Here is a 21,476-nt window from a genome sequence, read left to right on the forward strand (position 1 = left end):
ATCTAACGATTTAACAGAACAATCCAATTACTCCCAACTTATTCTCTCGCTGATAACAAAAGAATTCCATTTCAAGGAATCATTTTCAAAAAATATTACTCGAAATTCAATTTCCGTACGATACGCAAATAATCTCTCGCTTATCTTTCAACAAGATAAAAAAAAAATACGCTGGCTCAGTTGGAGCGCAAGAATTTGTTGCCAAAGAAGAAACCAAGAATCATAAAGAAAATGAACAAAGAGAGGTTGATACTGTATTGAAACTCACGTCTGTAAGGGCGTCCCTCCTCGGGCGTGGAGCGCTCGGTGTTCTCGGATCCGGGCGTAGCATTGGCGTCCCGATCCTCGTCCTCCGGCGTAGTTCCTCGATTCGGGACGGAGCCGGTCCCGGTCCCTGTTGGCGATCGGCTCGTGGACCCGGCCGGGCTCTGGGGCGCCACTTCCTGCCCGGACGCGCCGCTCGCGCCTCCCCCGACGCCTCCAACGCCCCCGATGCCCGCCGACGCCCCGGAGACGGAGACCACCGCGCCTCCGCTCGCGGAGGACAGGGACGAGGGCGAGAACATGTTCGACATGGTGGAGAGCGAGCCGATGCTCGGCAACCCGGACCCGGCCACGGGCCCGTTCCCGGTCTCTACTTTCAAACACTTGCTAGGCGGGGCGAAGGCCGAGGGGCCGAGGGGCCTGAACCCACCGAACGGCAAACGGTGATCCAAAGGGTGGAGAAATTGGGGCGGCAGGTGGAGCATATGATGGAGGCCGTAGCCGAGAGATGCCGCGGTGCTGAACGGTACTTGGAGATCCTTCGAGTCGGTCACCTGGACATTTAAATCGGCTAGCGTTAGGGGAGGGTGTGCGATATAATTTCAGCTTGTCGAGTTGAGTAGATGTCGTATAGGGGAGGAAATTTTTAATCTTTAAAATTCGATGCTTCTTAAGGTTAAGGTTGAGGAATTTTTTCTTTTTAGTTAACGAATTAACGAGTGGATAACGTGACGAAAATAATATAAAGTTGGTAATTCGTTTGATTATCGCCGTTTCGAACTTTCATTTCCGTTTCGTCGAATCTGGACACCGAGTTTATCGTGTAATTGTAATTGAATAAAACGCGAAAAATACACGTACGATGTGTTATACGGAAATCTATTGCATTTTGTATTACTGTACAACTTCAAAGAATTGGAATCATTCGCAGTTTTTTTCAACACTTTTCATATTTTTAGTAAAAAATCATAACATAAACATAATAAATGTAAAAAATAATAAGATATAATTAATATATAAAGAACACGAAAGATGTTGAAAATGGCGGATGATTCCTGATTCTTCTGGAAGAATTTCTTCAAAAACTGTATAATAATCTACCATGTAAATCCATGTATATTTGATCGAAAAAAATCGAACGATTACAGGCTTTCTTTATCTTTTTTTTTTTTTTTTTTTTTTTTTTTATTTTTCACAACGAGTGGCATAACTGGCAATTTTAGGCATTAAACGTATCAGTAAAGATTTCTGTGTTGCCGCGATCAGGCAGATTCGTAACGATGACGTTTACCGTAGCCTGATGTTCCATTGTTATAAACGTTACAAAACACAACTCGTTGATTTCCATCGAGGCATTCACTATGCCAGCTTAATAGACTCGTCAATCACGGCGAATTGAATGATACAACTGACGGGTAGAAGCTTCACATTTTGACGGATTATTATAACACAGTGGTTTCGCGTTATTAACAGTATAATGCCATATTGCTTTGGTATTATACGCTATTTCAATGTGCTCGAATTCATAGGAATACCCGCATACTGCAAATGAGATATCCGGTAATACATATTATACGATAAGTTTTATCCACGAATATTGTCCGATATTTCCGAAAACGTGAAATATCGAATTAACAAACGCGGGACGAATGTTAGGATCGTAGGGTAACATCGTATATCGATATTTTCTGCACAACAACAACAAATTCCAATTCAATTAGACAAAAATCTAAAATCGCGAATCGAATTCTCCTTAGTTAGAAAATTTTTTCTATTGATAAGGGGAGGAGGGAAATGGGGAGGGGGGCGGGGGGGAGAAAGATATGGTATATGTCGAAGAATGCAACAAAATCAAAATTTAAGCGCGCGAAAATGTGTATAAGGAATATATACGAGAATTTGTTATATCTCTCGCAAAAAGAATAGATAATATTTATCGGAAACGGAGATTGATGCGCGCTTTAATCAATTATTCGTATTCCTAATATACCTAATAATACGCGAAATATCGATACGATATTATCTACGTTGGAACATAGGTATTTCATTAATTTTGATTTAATATTGACCATCTTTTGTATCCCGATAGATATATATCACACTTTCGAAACGCAAATAGAATCGCCATTACGTCGCTAAACATTTCGCATTTAGAGTTTCACAAATATTAGAATTTGTTTTTGGAAAAATAAACGCGGGATATATCCCGTCCGATCGGGATGGAAAAATTCGCGAAAATACCTTCCACCCACCCTACCACTTCAACGCCGGTGTAATATTTCTATGAGAGAGTTATTGCATTTTAAACAGAAATGGAAACATATCTACTTATTACCGATCGAAAATCGAATACTAATATTTGAACAATGCTTACGCACTATCAGATCAATATTCGTGCTCGCGTAGGTGTTCTATCCAACATCATACCGTTACGCCACATTTGTACAATTTTAGAACTTGACCGTGTGTCGTCGAATATATGTTTTCGAAATGAAAACGTTAAAATTGTCGATATTTCGCAACAAGGGCGGAATTTTTTTTTCCCCTTTTTTTCCTTTTTTTTTTTTTCAAATCCTTATTCCTTCCAACCAAGTTGGATTTTAATACGAATAATCTCCATTAATTCTATCTGTATTCACCTTCGTAACGATCTTGCGTCCGTCGATGGAATCGATGCAGATCCCGTTGGGTCGGTTACGCATACGAAACAATCGATCTCACGAACGTGTGTGAAAATACTATACGCAAAATTAAACGATTAAATAATATCGTTAAATAATATTTGTTTTGCACAATTGTCAATTTGAAGCTTGAACGTAGCTGAATATATAATTTGAATAGTGTTTTGTTAATTGTTTTATTGTAAAAAAAAAAAAAAAAAAAAAAAAAAAACCAGATCGCGCATTACGACGATGGATCACGACGATCGAACGTGGAATTTAAATCATCTTCCCCGGCTGACCGATCGAAGAAATATAATAGGACCGACGTTTCCGACGGTAAGCGGGAATAATCGCGCGAGTGGATATGATGCCCGCGTACGTATAAAAATTTCAGTAAGCATCGCGCAAGTTTGAAAAATCTGATTACTGATTGTTATGCATCGGCTGCCGATTAATTAAAAATCACAAATTAATTACGTGGTGGTACGGTCATTAGTTATGATTAATATGTTGCACGCAGCCACCACGTGCGATTTTAATTAAACTTATTACATTTCAATCCCGATATTATGGGCGGACACGTTACGTTATCGTTAAAGAATATATTTCCCTCTCTTTCAGTTTTTAAAATATTATTTCCAATCCGGGCATAAAACTGATCAAAACTGGGAGAAAATCACGGCCGGACTCGTTGTTCCATCGATACGTGATTTCCGGATAAACATTTCATCGGACCAATAATGATGCGCCCGACCAGTTATAGGGGGGAATTAGTACGGCACGATTAGTTTATTATTCTTTTATACGAGGAAATGAGGTGCAGGTTCGTCGGTGTGCACGCATTTCTACTTCTGCACAGCCTCGCTCGATCATTCATTTATATTAGGCATTTATTATTACTTCAATTACGAGCGTACGTCGTCACACAAGCGGAGAATTTTTCAATCGTCGATTCCCGTGCCGATCGGATGTTCATCCTTTCCGCGTATTATTATATTTTTATCTTTTTTTTTTTTTTTTTTTTTTCCCCTTTCTTTATATTCGTTCCTACTCGCAGTTACGCGGCAAAAACGCGTGCAAATTTCGTCGTTCCGCCGCGATTAATTTCCAACGAAATTATCTCACTTTTTTTTCTTTTTTAACGACACCGAATTTTGATATGCTGCCACATTTTATTACCCGATTCCAATCAATCGTTTCGTACGTGTCTCGAAAGGTATCTCCGTGCCTCTATTTTTATTCCAAGCATACATATTGCAATCGGTTTCAATAATACAATATCTCCCTCTGTGACGCGTGTATTAAACGAGCTCGTTAATAAACACTTTAAAAATGTATACACACATTTTTTTTTTTTTTTTTTTTTTTTCGAACGACGGGTTTCGCTTCGACGGAGATTCGATCGTTCCACTGTATCTTACTTGTATCGAATTGATGTTAAAGTAAAGAAGAAAGTAAGATAAGACTGGTCACACGATAGTAATGACAAATATCCGTGTCGCCTTAACGCTTAACATTATGGGTATACAATATACTTACAATAATAACTCCGTGTACCTTTGCCGTTTGCTCTTAGTCCAGTGTTTTGAATCGAGTTTTTTTCCTACAGATTGCTATTGTAAAATAATTGATCGCCTACCGGTACAACTGCTAGCAACACTATTATTCGCGCATGCATTTATATATATATATATATTTACATTGGTACCAGTACACATTCAGCAAAATCCCCATTCAAAGCGTGCATTAATTACCATTTGTGCGCATAAAGCGGTCGAAACGATTGCAACTGTGGTTGGTCCATTGAAATTGACATTTTTCCGTCCTTTTATTATTATTCACTATGATATAGTAGCCGGCAAATGAATTCGCGATAAATTATTAAAAGTGTAAAGATTTTACACCAGTTTTCACGCTTTTATATTAGAATTGCGTGGTTATACATCTTAAATTTTTTTTTTTTTTTTTTCCACCTCAAGGAATACAATTGCGTACGATTCTAAACAATTTTCCATTTTCAAACATTTCAAGTTTTATTGTATTTCTAATATACTTTTCGTCACAAATCATTGTATCGTAAGTCATACTGGATCTGGTATTAACAAAATAAATGTCAATGTCAAAGCACCTATAACCGCTTCGATTAAACTTGCTTTCTTCCAGTCCAAACTGGCGAAAATAATATTCAGAAATATTCGAAAAATGGGAAACCGATTTGGAAAAAATCGGTCGAAGACGAAACAAGCGGAGGAGGAGCCTTTATTATTTTCGCCAGATTCGATAAACAGATAGGCATACAAAGCAGACACAGGCTTAGGCGTATAGGTAAGGATAATAGGACACTAACTTGTGGATTGAAGGGTCTTTGCATTCTCAGAGCCTCCGGCAGCCCCCCGGCCTGTGAAAACACGACCAGGGATGGCGGCGGTAGATGATTCGGCACATACGCAGAATTATCCATCTAGAACAGACATGGCCGTGTTCCATTTCTCAAACTTCTTTCGATCTCCCTCTCGCGTCCCGATTTTCCGTGTCGAAAATGATTGCCGATCCGCGGAAAACGAACGTGGCAAGTAGCGTGTGAAACGTGTGAAATGTGAACATCTGGTAAGTACTGTTGATACCAAGTCGAAAATCTTAGTAATTAATAATAGTATGATGTGGATATTTAAGTTTGGCCAAAAATACGAATTGGAATGTAAGATAATGGAAAGAATATATAAAATATATTCGAGATAACGTTCGATAGATAGAAACATTTGGATTATATTTCTTGCAAAATATAACACGCGATACAAAAGAAACTCGACATGGCGTGAAAACAATGCTTACGGTATATGTTAAATTGTATAAAAGAAATGAAAATTTACCAAGGTGTTTTGATAATGTGTAATAATAGAGATATACGATTCCTCCAACTTCTTTTATTAAATGGATTTTAAAATTGTTTGAGAACGTTCTTTTATCAACGATCATCATCGATTGCGATTTATTAGTTGAAACTGTGATAAATAATTGATTTCTTAATATAAAAAAAAGACGTATTGGAATCGAAACATAAGTTGAAACGTAAAGTATATTTGAAAAATTTACGTAGAAAATAGTTCTGAATCGTTCATTCAACTATCCATTACTAAAATCGGATTAATCAAAAATCGAAAAAGAATGAAAAAGGGATAGACAAAGAGTCGTAATGCAATCGTGGTAATTGTAGATTTTCAAGACAATCGAATACGATATAGTTAATGACTCCACCGTCAAATGACTCCAGTTTCCACTCCTTCTTGTCTTTCAACGAGAGCTATCGAATTTGATCCATGAGTAACTGCATCGATCGCGGTTGTATCAACTTTTCTTTCTCATTAGATCAAATACAGTACATTGAAGAGTGCAAGAAAGTACGCGTCGGGAAACATATCAGAAAGAAGTCGGGAGGAATCGAATATAAACCGTCGCGATGCCTTGCAAGTGTTCACTTTTATTTATCTAACGTAACACTATTTGGCAATTTGCAACATCTACTACTACATTATCACGCTTAAAATTTGATTAGAGCGTTATATTACACGATAATATTATGATATTTACCACTAAATTTTAACAAAATGATATTATTGAAATGTAAGAGTATACATATTTGAATTTCAAAATTGATTTTAAAATAAAGAATTACGTTACTTTAACGTAGTTAATAATTGAAAAGTTATATGTTATCTTGTTATCTTTGATCTTTTTTAATACAGACAATGTATTAATTTTTAGACTATGTATTAATTTTTATTTTTAAATGCCTTAACAAATCATTATTACCAAAAATCATTAAAATTTACAATAATAAAATTAACAAATCTAAGTAAAATATTTAATATGTAATTTATAGTAAATTTTAAGATAAATCTATAAAAGTATATGTCATAAAATGATGAATTTTTTCAAAAATATTATATTATTATGAGAACCTTTAAATGTAAAGGAAAAATTATATAAAAGTGAACACTTGCACAACGCAACAACGCAACAGGCTAACCTTGTTTCGATTATTTTTCCATGTATTATTGTATTGATGTAAAATTAAAAAAATATATTTATATTCCTAAGAATGTGTCATGTGTATGCGTGTATACGCGTATATATTAATCACCATCCGCGTACATTTTGCTGTACACCAAAGAAGTCACTGCACGAAATACGACCGTTCGAAAACATTCACTCTATTTCCACGGGTCCCATCGTCCTTATCCGTCGCTTAGGAAACGTGTTCTTATCACCAACAGTTCCTTCACACTAATATCCGTATAAATCGATTAAATCGGAATAAAGTCCCGAGCAATCTATTCGAAAAAGGCGCGTTAAGCAGCGAACAACCTAACCTCAACGCGCGGTTGTCACGCGGTTCGACGTTCTTGTATAGCTTCGATAAATTGTAAACTCGTTTGACAACTGTCGTAACGTGTAGTTCGAAACTTGTTAATCACGATATAGTATATTAAAAAACAACAAACGAATAACAATTCGATTGACGAAACGATGTGACGCGGGTGAATTCAAATTCAAACGAGTCATATAATCCCGCCACGATAGGCCACTCTGACCTAACCTCTCGACGAATGATAATACCCGACGAGTACCTCAACTAGTAGCTCGGTCACCCGGGTACGGGTCTCTGGTAATGCACTAAACGTGGTGAGCCAGGTGCAAGAGAGGGGTGATTACAAGAGGAAGGCGCCAGGCCCGTGCGAGCAACCTCGTGGACATGCGAGTGCAGACTGATTGGAGTGTGAGGGTACTTACCCACGAGTCGTGAGAACGGTGGCGGTGGCGGTGGCGGTGGTGGAGGCGAGGTAGAGGCGTGGAGAAACAAACCGGCGGCGGTGCTGGCGTGCGCGCGTGTTTTCCGCCGCCATTACTGGCGCCACTGTAGCACCACTTTCGTAATACGCATGCGCGGCATGCGCACACGTTTCATGCGCAATCGTTGCCGTGATACATTGAGGTTTAATCGTGCGCCGACTGCGCGACTGGTAACATCTTGTATAATTTGTTGCAATCGCAATCAAATCTATACGCAAATTTTCTTTGTAATTAATTCTTCTATGAATTTTTTTTGTGATAAAAGTGAATAATCCTATATATTTCATAGTAAATATTTTTTAAATAGTTTTAATATAATAATATAATCAATCATATATAGATTATTTTATCTAAATTTCATATCCATTCTTCAATTGTGACGACAGGAAAAATGTATCATTTTTAATTTCGATTTTAAATCGTTTTTCTTTAAAATATAAAATATAAAATATTAAGTTAAATCAATATATATATTGATACACGAGTTTGAAAATTTATATAAAATATATAATTCATTTTTTCTGAATAATTATAAGTTTCTTATAATTATATTATTTTTTCTGGAAAATTTGTCGATATTATATTATTTAATTATATTAGAAATTTAATAAAATTTTTCAAAGTTATTACAATATAATTCATTAATATATATAAATATCAATTACACATATAACATATAAAAAATAATATTAGATTATTTTAGAAAATTAAAATAAAAATATTTTTTATTTTCGTATATGAATTTTTCAAAATTCTTGAAATTTATAAGAAAATTTATATTACTAAAAGATTCGTGAATATATAATTACATATATATATAATACATATATTTATTTTTATATAAATTTTTGCGATTTTTAAATTGTTTAAATAATTGCAGCATCATTTCACTTTTTTTATATGAGAAAATATACAATTGTTTAAGTGTTAGTAATAATATATTTTTAAGAAACTTTTTTTTTTTAAATATTTTCACATATTATCTTTGAAAAACAGCCAACTTAGTGTGTGCTGCCCTCTGTTAGAAGATAGTCGAAATTAGATATTTCAGTTAAATACAACAATTTATATAATAAAATTGCTAAAGATATTCTACTTTTAAGAAAATTTAAACTAAACTTAATAGATTATATAATAAGCTACAAAAAAAGTCAAGATAAATGGGAAAAAATGTATATTACCGTAACAGATATACTTGTACACTAACGTTTCTACAAATGATAACTACATGAAAATTTGTAGCACAAACGAAGTATTGAACATTGAACATACCTAATATTTAATGTGATTTAATTTTCTTGTTCTATATCTATTTATATTCGTGAATAATAAAATTTCCTTTTTTCATTCATTCATTTAATTCAGGCTAAGTCTTACACATAAAAAATTAAATTAATGAATATAGATTTAAATTTAAAATTCTACTAGTAAATTTTATCTATATAAATTTTTATTATAATAAATTCATATTTTAAAATATTGCTTCGGAGTATTACGATTATTTTATATTTTATTAATTAAGAAAAAATATATAAAAGCAGAATTACAAAAATGTATGTGTAATAATTTTATTTAAAGTGATCGTATCGAAATTCGAGTTCAAAATATGAAATATACAATTATTAACATGTACATTTATAATCTTTTTTAACACAATATTGAAAAATTAAATTCATATGCAGTATAATGCTGAATAATATCACGAAGAGTAAATTTCAGAAAAAATCGAATAAAACAATAGAATAAAATAATAGGCAGCGTATAAAATATTTCCAATCTTTAAACTTGAAATATACACAAATTTACATATATTTAATATCAGTTCTGTACTCTCAAATATTTTTTCTTTTATCATTTAATATACTTATATGCGAAATAATAATACCAATATTATTTTTTTTTAATATACTTTGCTGTAAATATCATTATATACATGTTTTATACAGTTCTGATATATTTCAATTATTATATATTAATTTATTTAATTATGAAAATAATTAAATAATCAAGTAATACTTTTTAAATCAAACATAAAGAGAATATGAATTTTTAAATAATAAAGGCTTAAATTTGAAAATATAATACTCATATATTGAAAATAATTAGAAAATATATATAATTATATGCATATTTATAGTGCAAATATTATACTATCAAATATGAATAGATATACGCAAAATGTTTTAAATATTTAAAAAAAATTATATTTTAATTACTGAATAAAGAATAAAATTCACAGTAATTTTTATTATTTTCAATAGAATTGTAAGTATATAATTTAAAGGATTTACTTGTTGTCTTTATCACTTTTACTTGTTGCTAAATATATTTTAGAGAAAACATTTAAAATGACTAAAATCATATTTGTCTAAAATATTCACAGTCTTTCATTCAAAATTATAATTACATGAATATATGGATTAACAAATTATTTTTGTACTAGATGAAATTATGAACATATTATGTAATTAAATAATTAAATTTGCAAATTTCATTGACTTTACTTTTATATTATTTAAACAATATCGATTTTCTATCAATTTTACGATTATCATATATTAAAATTATTAAAGATACAAAAAAGAATGTAGTAGAAAATTTTCATTATAAGAAATTCATTTTACATATCTATTTAGATTCTTGTAATTATTTTAAAAATTACTTAATTCGATAAAAAAAAAAATCAAATCGATTTCAATCACGCCAATTAAATGAAATTATGATTCTATTTTGATATTTCAAACTACATATTTTATATTATATTTTATGCTATACGTATTTACTATATTATCAATAAATAATATAATACAAATAACTTTCGTTATTATTTTATACATAACATTTTGTATTCGTATTTTTACTGTTAATTATTAACAATTTTGAAATATTCCAATTATTTGCTTTGTAGTTATATAAAGCACTTCTTTTTTTGAGATACTATCATGATTATATTGTATCTATAAATTAATATGATTATATATTTATTTTACAAAACTATGATAAGAGGAACGCAAACAATAAATGTATTCAAATAGACAATTACATTTCATTGACATAGAGGTGAAGTCATTCAAAATTTATCTATGTTGTATGCAATCATGTGCATTATAATGAAAAAATAGAATATAGAGTAACGATCAAACTTAAAATAATCTATATAATACATTTTCAAATAAGACTTATTTAATTAAAGCATATTTATCCAAGATTTTCATAAAGATTTCTAATATTGATTCAAATTGAATTGAAAGCAAATGATATGGATAAAAATAATTAATAAAATTTAAATTCTTTTACTGTATCTATTTGTTGAATACATTTTATGTGAATTTTATGTGAAATTGATAAATATTAAGAAAAATTTCTTTTTTAAAAGATAAATATCATAAAAGAAATATCATTAAAGAAAGCACATGTTTTTTACTTTTTCTATCTTGCAAAATTATTTTTCATTAGAATAATTAATATCTTTTGTTGATACGCTTTTACAAATCGTATACATTAATTGGACAAAAATATACGTGATTTTTGAAAATAGAGTAATATAATATTCCCTTCAAAAATATAAGCTTACAACTATAATTTTACATCATTGTTTATCATTTCAAAGTACATATATATAATGTACATGCTCCTTAATATTTTCTTTAATAATTTAATTTAGAAAAAAATGTGTATTCTATTTTCAAAATATATGTAAACTAAAAAAGATGTTTATACAATATATAATAATAAAAAAAAAAAAGTTCTATTAACCATATTGTATAAGATTGAAAAGAGCATCAACATTTTCTTTCTCAGACTCTTGTTGTACAACTTGCGTAACATCTTGAGTTAATAGAACTTGTTCTATTAAAACAGTTTCTGAATTGGTTAGTTGTTCTGAAGCTGTAATATTCTCTTCTTTAACTTCTTCTTGTTCATTATTCGATTTGATCACATTTTTCCTCCGTTTCGTTCTAGGTCTGTCTGTATGTATCCTCATATGCCGTCGTAAATCATATTTTCCAACAAAACGGGCATTACAAATTTCACATCCGAATGGTTTACCACCAGTATGAGTCCACATGTGACGTCTCAGTGCGGCACTGAATGTAAACGCTATTCCACAAACATTACAAACATATGGTTTTTCACCTGTATGTAAAAGACTGTGATCTCTTAATGTTGCCTTTTGATTAAATCGTTTTCCACAAACTTCACACGTGTAACTTCGCGGATTCGAATGAATTCTGACGTGATTCAACAAATTCCCTTGTTGTGAGAACGATCGTCCACATACCTCGCATTTGAATGGCTTCTCACCAGTATGAACGCGCATATGCGTCTCTAATGTGCGATTATTTAAAAATCTCTTTCCGCAAACTGTACAGGGATACTTAGGTAAATGAAGACCTTGCGGATCTAAATGAGTAATCAAGTGTCGTTTGTAATTACCTTTATGATTAAATAATCGTGGACATTGACTACATGCATAAGGCGCACCACGTATATGTGTTGTAACGTGAGACTCTAATTCCGATTTAACCTTAAATCTGAGGCCGCATTTCGGACATCGATGCCTTGGAAAATCTGTGTGGCACACCATGTGCCTTTTTAAATATCTTTTCATTGTATAAGCTTTATTGCATATGAAACAGGAATAGGGAAATTGACCTGTGTGCGTTTTTACGTGCGCACGTAATTCTCTGTGACTCTCACAATCTTTCTCGCATACTACACAAAAGAATGGTCCACTACTTGGCACATGATTATCTATAGTATGCAACAAAACACCGGTCAATTTATCGTAATTTTGCAAGCATAGAGTACATTGATACTGTATTACATCATCTTCAAGTTTGATCTCTTTTATTCTCGTTATTGTGTCATTCAAGCTACCTAATATATTATCTTTCGGATCAACAAAATAATCAGAATCAGAATCATTACTCTCTTCTGGTTGATCAAACTCCAGCGAATTTTTTTGTATATTTTTACCATTAATTTTTTCTTTTGATTTTTCTTCTGAAATTGACGATTTCCAGACTATCCTGTCCTTATTAGTTTTATTATCGTCTCTGATTTCTTCAGTTTTTTCATTACACACGGTATTTAAAAATTCTTCGTTGTCTACCGATTCATCTAAAAGTTCACCATTACAATTAACTTCGTCAATTTTTTTATCTTCTAATTTAATCACAGCATCACAAGAAAGCGTATTGTCTGCATTCACATTCTCTACATTCTCTACATTCTCTACATTCTCTAAAGAAACATCTTCCGGTATATACATTATTGTATAGTCTAATTGTTGGGATTCTAAAATTTTCGAAATTTCATCTGGTATCTCGCCCTTTAATCGTTTATCTTGATCAATTTCTCCTCCTGATAGTTTCGAAATAATAATATTTCTTAATGCGGATATACCATCCTTAGAAAATTCACCGTTTTCTTCCACTAAATCAGATACGTCAAGCTCTAATGCTTGTTCATCTTTATGATTTATATTCATTCGTTCAGATAAAAATTCTTCTGAACTGTCTATATCATTAATAGGCCTAATATCTTGTTTATCATCTAATAGTTTTACTTCTGACAATTCGTCATTCGATTGTTCTGAACAGTCTTGTTCAAAATCGTCGCCCATTGCCTCTTCCTGAAAGGCAATACCAACAAGTTGGGAACGATGTTAATGCTTTCACATTACGTGCAATTATATACCATGACGAAGTTAACGAAATTAAGAAAATGCAAGCACATAGCTGAGACAGAATCGATACAAGAAAGGTTACCTTTATGAAAGAATAATATAATAAAAATAATCAATCAAAAATAAAAATTATTCTTCAGTTTTTGAACAACATATGAATAGAAACAATATTTCAAAATTATTATTATTTATTATCCAAAATTGTTATTTTGTTATTATCTAATAATATTTTTATAATTCTATTTTTTCTGTATAATTTAATTTTTCGATATTTCGATCGAGATAATATATTTCATATATTTTATATATTAAAGTATAAAGATATAAAAATTAAATATAAATTTTTAATAATCAATAAATAATAATGAAAAATCATTTTCAAGGAAAATTATTTCCCATAATAAAAAAATAATCTCTCTAAATAAATAAGAATAGAATAGTAGAAAAGCACTTTCTTCTTTAGAGAAAAGTGTAATTGATAAAGTAAAGTTTTTAAATAAATGTTAATATTATTTGAAATAAAAAAATTACATATATTATAAATCTACAACATATAAGGCTATTACATAATATTACTTAATAAGAATATTGTTATTAATATTACATTATATAATATTAAATTTCATTAGTTTTGAAAGATTTAAAACAAATATAATTAAACTTAATATAAAACAAAATAAAATTTAGTCTTATATATATATATATAAAATATTTTGTATTGTATATTTATAAAAACTAATATAAAGGAAAATATATTTTAATAAAATTAATCTTAATAAATAATTAATTATAATTATAAAAAATAATTATGAAAAATCAGAAATCTTACCTTTATGTTATATGAAATTTGTGTTTCAAACATTTTGCGAAGTTTCTTTTCAGTAGCTTGAACTTGTAATTTGAAATCATAAAACGCATTTGTGCGATAAGCACACTTTGCACAAAGCATATTTGGTAATCCATCAAATCTATCAATCTATTAAAAAATTAAATTATTTAATTATTTAATATAAATAATTTAACTTATATAAAATTATAATAGAATTATGAAACAAATTTTTTTCAAAATTTATTATACACTTTTTTAATAATTTTATAAATTAGTAATTATTAAAACATATATATTATAAATAATTTATTTTGAATTATATATTTATTAACAATATATAGAATAACAAGTTTTTATGTATTATTATAAATATTGTTTTTATAATTATATTTTATGTTATATATACTTTAATTGTTTGTGATACATGATTAAATTTTATATTAAATTTTGAATTATGAATTAATGTTATGTATAAATTGAAAAAACCAAACATATTGAATATAATTTTTAAGTAGAAAATATATATGATATAAATATCTTATAATTTTGGTTAGAAATATTATAAACATTATTTTATAGATGTTAATCAATTCTATTTTACTACAAAATTTGTTTTTATTCTTAAAATTCAATTTAAAAACTTTAATATATTTATTATTATGAAATAAATAGTTTAAATCTCTAATGACATCATTTTGAGGTTATATTATGAAGTTACAAATTTACACATGATAAGTTGATTGAAATATATTATTATGTAAAAAATGTTTTACAAAAAAAAAATACATATAATAAATTATAATTTATAAATAACCTGTATTGATGCAAGTTCAGCAAGCTTATCAGGTAAATTTTTTTGACTAATCGTGTCGTCATCATACATAGGGAGAAGTACGCCGTCAACTTTCATACATCCTCGACACATGTTAGCACAGGTAATTTCCCAACTCATTGTTACCTTCGATATTCTAATACGAATAAAATTAGATTTCCACAGCGTTGTTGCTCATTTAGAAATAAATGCATTTCACATTTCGCGGTCAGTGCCTTGTTTCCTATGGAACATTATCGTCAACATAACGTCCAGTCATTAACTGTAGAGTTTATAATCCACACGTGTATTGAGTAACGCAACTTCACAATACTGAAGCGACATCTGATGTAGATTATTTTGTACAAACGAGTAATTGATTAAAAGAAATTACTTAAGTATATCAGTTTTGATTTTTGAATATATATGTATATCTAATGTATATATTTTTATAAATAAATATCATTTTCTACTGAATTTCTGTAATAGATATATATATATATATATATATATATTTTAGCATTTTAAATAAAGTCTTACATAAAGTATAATTTTTAATCATTTATTTTATAACATTCTAACATTAACATTTAATATTTTTATAATAATAATAAATATTCATTCATTTGTTTATTCTCTGAATATAATTATCGATTAATTATTCTATTTAATCTAATTTCAACAATATTTTTGAATATCAAGAAATAAATCTTTAATAAATAAATTAAATTATTCTAAATTATATTTAAATCTCTTCTACTTTGATAAATTTTTATATTGAATTAATTATTAATATATTTTTATTATAGTTTTAATTATCACATGTTTAAAATTTTATATTATAAAGATTTATATTTAAAATATTATATAATAGTTGAATTTTCCGCGCAATTTTAAATGAATAAGGAACCATATCATTTCAGCCAATTAGGATGTCGATAGCGAATTGGTTCGCATGATGTCAGTTATATATTAAAAATCGTGATGTACACAGGATGTATTATACCGGTAGAAGTAAGTAATCATGTAAAATCTTTATTGATTGATATTTTATTATGATTTATAATAGCCTCATTTAATTATTAATAAGTGAAGTGTACGCTCAACTTATTTTCGAATTAAAAAAAAACTTTTTTACCAATTTAAAATTTGATAAAATTGCAGCGCACTGTATCATTATATGTCAAAAATTGTAACAAATTATCTAAACTATCATCTTTTTTTGATTATCTGCGCAATTACTTCTATAGCTATTCTCTTAATATTCATATTCTTTTTTTTATGTGATAATTAATTTTAAATCTATATATTTTATATTTTAAAATTTTGATTTTTTTTTTTATATATATATAGATTATTAATTGACACAATTTCCAAGGCGGGAAAAATTTCAACGTGGACATCAAAATGATCGATTTCGGAGAAATGTTACAATTTTACATTTTGTATAAAAATTGTATTTTTTTCAAAATAGTTTTTTTAATCTTTAAAAGCATGTGTAAAATTAGAATCAATGTTGGTTTATCGATTATAACTTAAATAGACGCGATAATAGTGTTTTTTTTTTTTTTATGTTTATTTTCGATGTGTATTAGCACTGAATCAGTGTAGTATAAGTTTCTTTTTTTAAAGAAGATAAGATAATCATCAATTATAAAAAGGTTACTATATTTTAATCGATTTAAATTTTTATTCTTCTATTAAAATAGAATTTAATTTTTAAATTTTAAATTTATTTTATTAATATTTTTTTTTTAATTAATATTATAATTCATTAGAATTTCAATTCTTGTTACTATTATATTTTGTTAAAGTTTTTATATTAATTTTTTCAAATAATCGACACTTTTTTTTAAATTATAATGTTTCGAATTATATTACAGATTTCTTTTATATTCTCCTACATGACGACAGTCTTTTTTTTGAGTTATACCGATAACACCACATTCTTCTCGTTTATTAAAGGTAAGTTGCATGTATTTTTATTTCTCTAATTCAATCAATTTATATAATGAAAAATCTGAATTGATATGAATGGCTGATTGCCATCAGTATTTAAAATCAAAAAAGTGTAACATCAGAATATATATTGAATATAAATATTTATAAAAATTAAATCATGTTAAAAAAAAGATGGCTATGTGCTCTATCTTATAAGTATATGTAATATATAGAACAACATGTATATGTAACTTTTATTAATTGTTTTTATCATGAAATTGTTTTTAAATTGTTTTAAAAAGTTAGTTTAAATTGCAAAGCAGTTATTTCACATAGTATAATTTATAGATTCTCCCCATCTATATAAAAAAGTTAGCTTGGTCAGGTTAAAAGCTACTTATCACGATATTTCGAGAATTGAGGCTATTAGCTGCCCGAGGGATAAAGATGACAAGGTGTTCTCGAGTCACGTAGATAGTAGCATAAGTTAAGGTCACTATTATGCAAGATATTATTTAAAATATAAAATTATTTTTTGAATTTTTTAAATACTTACATGTAAAATGTTTTTAAACATGCAAAATGAGAGTAATGATGATACATAATAATATCGGTTAATCAATAATCAATTCGATATAAACGATATGATAATTCAATAATAAAATAAATTGATAAATTAATTCGATACAAACTGATAATATAGAAAAGCAAATAAAAAAAATTGTAAGATTTTTCTACTAATGTTAATATGCTGAATTCTAAAGTACAGATTTGTATCTAGATTTTAGATAGAGAGAAGTGTCCTTAATGACGCCAGATGCTGCAGCACATTAACTCTTAAATCTCGGTTACATCATGAACAAAAACATTTGTTCGCAGCAACTTTGATAATTCTCGAGAAACTTTCTTTTGAAACAAATACTGTTAACTAAAAATTACAATTACATTTTTTCTGATACAATTTATAATTGTTAAAAATTATGACTTCGGTTGATCCGATAAAATATTCGTAACTTGGAAATATTTAAAAATTTTTATGACATTCATGTGCAAATTTAGTACAAATTGTAAAAATGAGTTATAATTACTGTAATAATTATTAATAAAAAAAAATGAAATTTTCTTTTTTTGATGGTTACGAAGATTTAAAAGACTAACTTTTAAAAACATTTAAAAACTCATCGCATTTCGAATAATTATAAAACTTTCTGGAAATTTTTACATTAAAATTATTAAATTACTATTTTTATATCTATATTTGAATTTTTTTTTTTGCCATATAATTTTTCAATTTCATATATATTCGAAGAGTATATTTTTTTTCATAGAAATATATTTGTAAAAATCTAGAAAAAAAAAGAAATAATTGTAAACTGAACTCTCTTTTATTTTTATCTAAAAATATTTTTTAAAAAAACGATCCCCTTTTGAGAGTGAAAAATCGGTAGTAGTTAATCCATTGAGGATCATAAGTTTTAAGGGAAAAAGAACATTACTCGGTGAAAGGATCTCTACAGTCGATCATCAATCTTCCCCACAATCGCCAACATTTACAGTATTCTTCTACTGGTGTAGCATGAATGCTCGCGCCATTTTACACTTTGTTGAAAAGTAATATTACATTAGTGCTGTATAATATTAATATAACCAAAAAAAAAAAAAAACAAATCATCATCAAATATATATTATAAATTAAACGTAAAAAAAAAAAAAATTAATACTAATCTAAACAAGAAACACTATCAAACATTCTATATCTTCGATTCTACATCATATTATTATTATCGTTTTCTCTACTCGACACGATTGTTTTCAAACTTTTAAACCGAAGCAAATCTGTACGTTCAATAGAGAAATAATTATCGATACGATACATTTTCGATTCATCGATGTTGCACAATTTCTAGACAAACTCGTTCAACGGTTACACGCCGGATGGAACGGAACGGTTGCAATGTTGCTACAATAACATTTGACGCAATGCGAGAGTCCCGAGTGTTCGAAGTATCGAACCATACAAGTGGAGCGAACTTTGTCCTTCGATCTTGCCTTTCGAAAGCAAGAAAAGAAAAAAAAAAAAAGAAGAAAAAAGGAAGAAGAAGGATAAGCGGAAAATATCGGAAGGATATACAAGGTTATCGGAATGGGTGTTTTCATGGCTCATCCTGCGATGAAAAGTCGATCGGTCGAGAGAAAAGGATCAACACCTCTTTTCGAAACGTAGCGGCCCAACCCTAGGAGGCGAAGCTCGATCAGCGCCTGCGCCCCGCTAAATGCCACTATAAGAATCTGACCGGCGCTCGTAGGGACTCAGTCCACCCCGTGGTATACCGGTGTCGTGTTCCCCGTTTCGTTGCATCTTCCTACCCTGGGAACCCCTTTCGTGGACCAGGAGACGTTGTCGCTATGTTGTTTTTCGTACATCAGTGACAAAGAACGAACGATAAGGCGAACGACTGAGTGGGTCAACGAAAAAGAAAGAGAGAGAGAGAGAGGAAAAAGTAACAGAGAGGGCGGAGGGTGGATGACAGAGAGGGAGCGAGCAAGGATAGAGGGATAGAGAGAGAGAGAGAGAGAGAGAGTGTGTGTGTGTGTTCACACTCCTTCGCGCGCGCGATACAGAGGGAAAAAAGAGTGGAGTGCGGAGAGTTTCCGCGAGAAAGTGCGGAGGTTCGTAGAAAGAGAAAAAGAGAAAGAAAGAAAAGAAAAGAGAAAGAAAGAGAAAGAGTGATAGCGCGTAACAGAGAGAAAAAGAGGTTTCCTTTCTCTCCAGTTTTCCGTGAACCGATAGACAGGACAGCATCCCGTCAACGTCAGCAGCGACGTCGGCATCCTGGACTATCAACGTACGTTCACATCGAAAGAAACGTCCTATATTTCCTTATGTAGATGCCTTAGTATTATTTTTCCTTCTTCTTCTTTTCGCCTTTATAGCAATTATCGCCATCGTTCCCTCGGCTTCGCCGCAAATACCATCCTTCCGGGATTTCGTACGTAACCATGCGACGGATCGGTCTGTTGCGATGGAAAATCCTGTGTGCAACACGCGTACTTATACGCTTTTCATCGCGTTTTCTCCAAGTTGGAACTTGGGGAAGGGGAAAAGAGAGGAAGAGAGTTTTCCACCCTCTTTCCTCTAAATCTCTTTGATCAACGAAAATTCCGTAATTGTCTCGTATCCATAGAGTAGAGTAATGCATGTCGACTCGTGCTAGGCTTTCTACGTTTTCCCCTTTGTAATGTGACATCGTGAGATTGATATTCGTCGTGTCGTTGAAAATATTATACAGCATTTTAATCAATCGAAGTCCGATCGAGTATTCGCTTTGACCGTTGGAAACAGAACTTTTCGCTTTAAGGATTATTCGCTTCGACCGTAACTGTTAATTAATTCCAAGAGTATATCTTTGAACATGGTTCACCACTTTAAAAATTTCAATTTTCGACTCTTTCATAAACGTGCCGTTCACCTCGATTAATTTCCAAAGTAGAAATTCGCCTACATTTGCGAAAGAGAATAATAAGCACAAATTGTATCGTCGACAAAGATTTCTTTAATGAAAAAGCAAAGCAATGTAGTGGTCTGTATCGAACGATAATTACTAACTGTTACTGAAAAGCATCTCGCCAAGAGGGTATTATACATTTTCAGGAAATCAAAAATCACAAAGATGTTGGAGAAGTATGTTTGAACATGGAAGAAATGTTTCCATTTTATTTTTAATTTAAATCTTTCCGTATATTTATTCTTTCCTAATACTAACTCAAACCACTTTCAATTTTTAAAAATAAAAGATACGAAACAATCTTGTTTATCTTTAAATCATACTTTATTTAAAATTTCTAACTACTTCTATTTCTAAATACTTCTATTTGTGCGTTATATTTGATGGGAAAAAATTTAATTTCTCGTAATTCACTAACAAATTGTTTTTTCTAAAGTTCGACCCTGATGATATCAATTGAAATTACGATGAGAAGTTCGACTCGTATTCACTTCTGATTAATTTACTAAATTTTGCAACAGTTTGCAATTGAAATTCCATTATACACTCCGTGAACTTTAATATAAGTGAACGATCGGTAGTTACGAACTGTCGATTCCGGCAGATTTCATTTTCAACTTTAGAAATAAAAATTGATCGTCAGATACTAATTCCTCAACATTCGATAATACTTTCCACTTTTCCACTCGCTTGAAAATAAAAACCGTAAATCATTATACCGATCATTTCTTATTATTATTACAAAATTTATTATCCTCTAATCGTTGAGCATGAACGGCAAATTTTTTTAGTTTATAACGAACATATTTTCTTTTGACGTAATGAAATCAATAGACACGATTACAAGTTGGAAAGTGCGATTCGATGTAAGACCATTTTCAACAAGCGAATCCGCCTGTGTCGCGCGTGAAAGTGAATC

At 30.0% G+C, this 21,476-nt stretch overlaps 3 protein-coding genes across 6 annotated transcripts in view; 1 reads left to right on the forward strand and 2 right to left on the reverse strand.

The window, feature by feature from the left end:
- LOC100872815 (E3 ubiquitin-protein ligase Rnf220) overlaps positions 1-8,028 on the reverse strand; it is a 128,332-nt gene extending 120,304 nt beyond the window's left edge. Inside the window, exons 1-4 of one of the 3 annotated variants that reach the window (XM_086904039.1) lie at positions 7,556-7,680; positions 7,080-7,258; positions 5,275-5,388; positions 269-818 (exon numbers count right to left, since the gene is read on the reverse strand). In XM_086904039.1, coding sequence (XP_086760165.1) covers positions 269-818; positions 5,275-5,388; positions 7,080-7,133 — 718 coding nt within the window. In that variant the 5' untranslated portion in view covers positions 7,134-7,258; positions 7,556-7,680. Of the gene's footprint in view, positions 1-268; positions 819-5,274; positions 5,389-7,079; positions 7,361-7,555; positions 7,681-7,718 lie in introns of those variants that run through there. The other 2 variants (XM_086904040.1, XM_086904041.1) reach the window with 2 other exon arrangements.
- A 457-nt stretch (positions 8,029-8,485) lies between these two features.
- On the reverse strand, positions 8,486-15,407 carry LOC100871461 (uncharacterized). 2 transcript variants are annotated; one of them, XM_086904038.1, is made up of 4 exons: positions 15,114-15,407; positions 14,300-14,446; positions 12,216-13,416; positions 8,486-12,143 (listed from the first exon to the last, which is right to left on the reverse strand). In XM_086904038.1, exons 1-4 carry the CDS (start codon positions 15,249-15,251, stop codon positions 11,530-11,532), a joined length of 2,100 nt encoding a protein of 699 aa, XP_086760164.1. In that variant the 5' UTR covers positions 15,252-15,407; the 3' UTR covers positions 8,486-11,529. The 2 variants fall into 2 exon arrangements, with proteins under 2 accessions (XP_086760164.1, XP_003694613.2); XM_003694565.4 differs by having other exon boundaries at positions 8,486-13,416.
- A 4,369-nt stretch (positions 15,408-19,776) lies between these two features.
- Positions 19,777-21,476, forward strand: part of LOC100871342 (metabotropic glutamate receptor 7) — a 35,242-nt gene continuing 33,542 nt past the window's right edge. Inside the window, exon 1 of the mRNA XM_086904035.1 lies at positions 19,777-19,897. The gene's annotated coding sequence lies outside the window, so the exon portion shown is untranslated. The remainder of the gene's footprint in view (positions 19,898-21,476) is intronic.

This window comes from Apis florea, unplaced genomic scaffold (assembly GCF_048593485.1).
Source record: "Apis florea isolate Af1SG1 unplaced genomic scaffold, ASM4859348v1 contig_2293_pilon, whole genome shotgun sequence".
Classification (NCBI taxonomy): domain Eukaryota; kingdom Metazoa; phylum Arthropoda; class Insecta; order Hymenoptera; family Apidae; genus Apis; species Apis florea.

What these genes read in the sequence shown, in the direction of transcription:
- LOC100871461 (XM_003694565.4), bottom strand. Translation starts at nt 15,251, where the DNA reads ATGAGTTGGGAAATTACCTGTGCTAACATGTGTCGAGGATGTATGAAA. An exon ending in CTGAACTTGCATCAATACAG is followed by an intron (nt 14,447 to 15,113) that starts GTTATTTATAAA and finishes ATTTTTTAATAG; the next exon opens with ATTGATAGATTTGATGGATT. An exon ending in AAATTTCATATAACATAAAG is followed by an intron (nt 13,417 to 14,299) that starts GTAAGATTTCTG and finishes ATTGCCTTTCAG; the next exon opens with GAAGAGGCAATGGGCGACGA.